The 7500-nt window shown below is 33.4% G+C and overlaps 1 protein-coding gene across 1 annotated transcript in view; it reads right to left on the reverse strand.

Moving 5' to 3' along the window:
- Positions 1–7500, reverse strand: part of txndc11 (thioredoxin domain containing 11) — a 28607-nt gene that overhangs the window by 17182 nt on the left and 3925 nt on the right. The window contains 2 exon segments of the mRNA XM_046837561.1: positions 567–664; positions 839–1055. Coding sequence (XP_046693517.1) covers positions 567–664; positions 839–1055 — 315 coding nt within the window.

Consider the following 7500-nt stretch of genomic DNA (forward strand, 5'->3'; position numbering starts at 1 on the left):
GGCCCGTGGGCCGTAGTTTGCCCAGGTCTGATCTAACCTGTTTAGGATTAGTGGATTAGATTGTAGGATTAGTGGATGAACCACTGTAAACAGGAAGAAGACGCACTGTGGGCGTGTCTCTGTTTATTCAGGTCTGTGCAGCAGTAATGGCGAGTCGAGGCGAGAGCAAGACGAGTTTCTCAAAGTGGAAATATGCTCATTATTTCACTTTAGTGTTTGATTGTGAATTTATTATTCAGCTTGTTTTGTATTTATTTCAGAAATCCTTGTGATATATTCAGTTTGTGCTGCTCTGACTTTAATAAAATAGTGTTTAAAAATTACTCTGTGTTTAAGTCAGTTTTGTGTTTGTAGATCATAACGCATAAAAGGGCATTAATGGGAACATTAAATAAGGTTCTTTAAAAAAGTTACTTTTAACAGTAACATTACTTTTTGGTGTAAATAATCAATAAAGTAATTTAGTTACATTTTGAATGAAGTAACGAGTATGTGTGTGTGTGTGTGTGTGTGTGTGTGTGTGTGTGTGTGTGTGTGTGTGTGGGTGTAACCCACTGAGCCATTACCTCCTGTAATAGACATGAAGAACTGGGTACTGGAAAAAGTTCTGCTGTTTCCGGCACTTTCCTTGATGCCACCAGCAGTTCACCGCCACAAACTGGACCTGCACCAACAGGAAGCCCATCATCATCTTCATCTTCATCATCATCATCATCATCTTTATCATCATCATCACCACCACCACCACCACCAACATTATCACTATCACCACCAAACACAACCAAGATGAAACACATACATCATCATCACCATCAATAAACACACAGGTGAGCAGTACCTGATTGGCGAGGTGCAGCGCCACCTGCTGGATGTGCTCCCTGGCAGCGATGGAGTGAGCGCACCATGGAGCGTAGTAGAAAATCACACTCACATCAGATCCCTCGATCAACTTCTCTGCCTGGTCCTGCTGACCCAGATAAAGATCCACCAACGGGACAGACTGGGACAGGAACCGCACCGGGGGACGGGCCAGCGCCACCATGCTCTTAGCTCGACTGGGGGATGGGGGCATTAGTCAGAGAAGTAACCAATAGGGGGCAGGAGTAACCCTGAACAGGATGCTAACGATGCTAACACTTCACAGACGGAACAGGGTGTGGGGTTCCACCAATCACAGCCCTGTGTTGTAAGTGTGTGTGTGTGTGTGTGTGTGTGTATAACTGTAAGAATCACTTCAATCTTTCCAAAAACTGGAACACACACACACACACACACACACACACACACACATATATACACACAGGCCACAAAGCAAAACTCACTGGTGCCATTACTTATTACGCATAGCACAGCTTTCATGAGGTGTTATAGTATATAGTGTGTGTGTGAGTTACAGAGAACACACAGATTGGTTATAAAAATATGTGTGTTTAACTCATCATGTGGACACGTCACTCAGAGAACCCACACACACACACACACACACACACACACACTATCAATAATTAGTAAACTACACACACACTATATTAATAACTAGTAAACTACAAACAAACGCACACACTATATTATTAACTAGTAAACTACACACACATACACACACTATATTAATATCTAGTAAACTACACAAATACATACATACACACTATATTAATAACTAGTAAACTACACACACATACACTATATTAATAACTAGTAAACTACACAAATACATATATACACACACTATATTAATAACTAGTAAACTACACAAATACATACATACACACTATATTAATAACTAGTAAACTACACAAATACATACATACACACACTATATTAATAACTAGTAAACTACACACATACACACTATATTAATAACTAGTAAACTACACACACACATACACTCGCTACATTAATAACTAGTAAACTACACACACATACACACACTATATTAATAACTAGTAAACTACACAAATACATGCATACACACTATATCAATAGCTAGTAAACTACACACACACACACAACATTAATAACTAGTAAACTACACAAATACATACATACACACACTATATTAATAACTGGTAAACTACACACACATACACACTATATTAATAACTAGTAAACTACACACACACTATATTAATAACTACACACACACACACACACACACACACTATATTAATAACTAGTAAACTACACACACACACACTATATTAATAACTAGTACACACACACACACTATATTAATAACTAGTAACACACACACACACACACACACTATATTAATAACTAGTAAACTACACACACACACACTATATTAATAACTAGTACACTACACACACTATATTAATAACTAGTAAACTACACACACACACTATCAATAATTAGTAAACTACACACACACTATATTAATAACTAGTAACACTACACACACACATATACATACACTATATTAATAACTAGTAAACTACACAAATACATATACACACACTATATTAATAACTAGTAAACTACACAAATACATACATACACACACTATATTAATAACTAGTAAACTACAAATACATACATACACACACTATATTAATAACTAGTAAACTACACACACATACACACACTATATTAATAACTAGTAAACTACACACACACATACACTCGCTACATTAATAACTAGTAAACTACACACACATACACACACTATATTAATAACTAGTAAACTACACAAATACATGCATACACACTATATTAATAACTACACACACACACAACATTAATAACTAGTAAACTACACAAATACATACATACACACTATATTAATAACTGTAAACTACACACACATACACACACTATATTAATAACTAGTAAACTACACACACTATATTAATAACTAGTAAACTAGACACACACACACACACACACACACACACACACATATATTAATAACTAGTAAACTACACACACACTATATTAATAACTGTAAACTACACACACACTATATTAATAACTAGTAAACTACACACACACACACACACACACACACACATATTAATAACTAGTAAACTACACACACACACTATATTAATAACCAGTAAACTACACACACACACTATATTAATAACTAGTAAACTACACACACACTATCAATAATTAGTAAACTACACACACACTATATTAATAACTAGTAAACTACACACACACACACACTATATTATTAACTAGTAAACTACACACACATACACACACTATATTAATAACTAGTAAACTACACAAATACATACATACACACACTATATTAATAACTAGTAAACTACACACACATATACATACACTATATTAATAACTAGTAAACTACACAAATACATATATACACACACTATATTAATAACTAGTAAACTACACAAATACATACATACACACACTATATTAATAACTAGTAAACTACACAAATACATACATAAACACACTATATTAATAACTAGTAAACTACACACACATACACACACTATATTAATAACTAGTAAACTACACACACACACACAACATTAATAACTAGTAAACTACACACATACACACACTATATTAATAACTAGTAAACTACACACACACACATACACACTATATCAATAGCTAGTAAACTACACACACACACACACACACACTATATTAATAACTAGTAAACTACACAAATACATACATAAACACACTATATTAATAACTAGTAAACTACACACACATACACACACTATATTAATAACTAGTAAACTACACACACACACACACACAACATTAATAACTAGTAAACTACACACACATACACACACTATATTAATAACTAGTAAACTACACAAATACATACATACACACACTATATTAATAGCTAGTAAACTACACACACACACACACACAACATTAATAACTAGTAAACTACACAAATACATACATACACACACTATATTAATAACTGGTAAACTACACACATACACACTATATTAATAACTAGTAAACTACACACACACTATATTAATAACTAGTAAACTAGACACACACACACACACACACACACATACACTATATTAATAATTAGTAAACTACACACACACTATATTAATAACTAGTACACACACACTATACACACACACACTATATTAATAACTACACACACACACACACACACACACACACACACACACACACACACACACTATACACACACACTATATTAATAACTAGTAAACTACACACACTATATTAATAACTAGTAAACTACACACACTATATTAATAACTAGTAAACTACACACACACTATATTAATAACTAGTAAACTACACACACACTATATTAATAACTAGTAAACTACACACACACACACTATATTAATAACTAGTAAACTACACACACACACACACACACACACACACTATATTAATAACTAGTAAACTACACACACTCACACACTATATTAATAACTAGTACACTACACACACTATATTAATAACTAGTACACTACGCACACACACACACACACACACACACACACACACAAACACACACACACTATATTAATAACTAGTAAACTACACACACACTATATTAATAACTAGTAAACTACACACACTATATATTAATGACTAGTACACTACACACACACACACACACACACACACACACACACACTATATTAATAACTAGTAAACTACACACACACTATATTAATAACTAGTAAACCACACACACTATATTAATAACTAGTAAACTACACACACACTATATTAATAACTAGTAAACTACACACACTATATTAATAACTGTAAACTACACACTATATTAATAACTAGTACACCACACACACACTATATTAATAACTAACACACACACACACACACACACACACACACACTATATTAATAACTACACACACACACACACACAATATTAATAACTATATTAATAACCAGTAAACTACACACACATACACACTATATTAATAACTAGTAACTACACACACATATTAATAACTAGTACACTACACACACACACACACACACACACTACACACACACATACACACACACACTATATTAATAACTAGTAAACTACACACACACTATATTAATAACTAGTAAACTACACACACTATATATTAATAACTAGTACACTACACACACACACACACACACACACACACACACACACTATATTAATAACTAGTAAACTACACACACACACTATATTAATAACTAGTAAACTACACACACTATATTAATAACTAGTAAACTACACACACACACTATATTAATAACTAGTACACTACACACACACTATATTAATAACTAGTACACTACACACACACTATATTAATAACTAGTAAACACACACACACACACACACACACAATATTAATAACTAGTAAACTACACACACACTATATTAATAACTAGTACACTACACACACACTATATTAATAACTAGTAAACTACACACACACACACACTATATTAATAACTAGTAAACTACACACACACTATATTAATAACTAGTAAACTACACACACTATATTAATAACTAGTAAACTACACACACACACACACACACACACACTATATTAATAACTAGTAAACTACACACACACACACACACTATATATTAATAACTAGTAAACTACACACACTCACACACTATATTAATAACTAGTACACTACACACACACACTATATTAATAACTAGTACACACACACACACACACAACACACACACACTATATTAATAACTAGTAAACTACACACACACTATATTAATAACTAGTAAACTACACACACTATATATTAATGACTAGTACACTACACACACACACACACACACACACACACACACACACTATATTAATAACTAGTAAACTACACACACACTTATATTAATAACTAGTAAACTACACACACACTATATTAATAACTAGTAAACTACACACACACACACACACACACACACTATTAATACTAGTAAACTACACACACACACACACACACACACACTATATTAATAACTAGTAAACTACACACACTCACACACTATATTAATAACTAGTAAACTACACACACACACTATATTAATAACTAGTACACTACACACACACACACAACACACACACACACACTATATTAATAACTAGTACACTACACACACACACTATTAATAACTAGTAAACTACACACACACACTATATTAATAACTAGTACACTACACACACACACACACTATATTAATAACTAGTAAACTACACACACACACTATATTAATAACTAGTACTACACACACACACACACACACACACACACTATATTAATAACTAGTAAACTAAACACACACACTATATTAATAACTAGTACACTACACACACACTATATTAATAACTAGTACACTACACACACACACACACACACACACACACACACACAATATTAATAACTAGTAAACTACACACACACACTATATTAATAACTAGTAAACTACACACACACACACTATATTAATAACTAGTACTACACACACACTATATTAATAACTAGTAAACTACACACACTATTAATAACTAGTAAACTACACACACTATATTAATAACTAGTAAACCACACACACACTATATTAATAACTAGTAAACTACACACACACACACACACACACACACTATATTAATAACTAGTAAACTACACACACACACACACACACTATATTAATAACTAGTAAACTACACACACACACACACACTATATTAATAACTAGTACACTACACACACACTATATTAATAACTAGTACACTACACACACACACACACACACACACACACACACACACTATATTAATAACTAGTAAACTACATACACACTATATTAATAACTAGTAAACTACACACACACACTACACACTATATTAATGACTAGTACACTACACACACACACACACACACACACACACACACACACACACTATATTAATAACTAGTAAACTACACACTATATTAATAACTAGTAAACCCACTCCATTGGTGAAGTCATATCCTCACATGGGTTTTCTTATCACTGCTATGCAGATGACACTCAACTCATCTTTTCTTTCCTCCATCAGATACCACAGCTTCGCTCGGATCTCAGCATGCTTGTCAGACATATCTTTATGGATGAGGGCTCACCAACAAACTCAACCCCAGCAAAACAGAACTGCTGGTCATCCCAAGTGATTCATCTCCAGGTCAAGATCTACAAATAACACTTCATGGCTCTCTGCTCTCCCCTTCAGCCACTGCTCGTAACCTTGGGGTAACTATGGACAATGAACTGTCTTTTTTCCCACATATCGCTAATGTTGCTCGTTCTTGTCGATTTCTTCTCTATAACATCCGAAGGATTCGACCATTTCTGTCCATACAGGCTGCCCAGTTGCTTGTTCAGTCTCTTGTCATTTCAAGACTGGACTACTGCAACTCTCTGCTGGCAGGTCTTCCCCTGAACGCTATTCGTCC

This window comes from Silurus meridionalis, chromosome 24 (genome assembly GCF_014805685.1).
Source record: "Silurus meridionalis isolate SWU-2019-XX chromosome 24, ASM1480568v1, whole genome shotgun sequence".
Lineage (NCBI taxonomy): Eukaryota > Metazoa > Chordata > Actinopteri > Siluriformes > Siluridae > Silurus > Silurus meridionalis.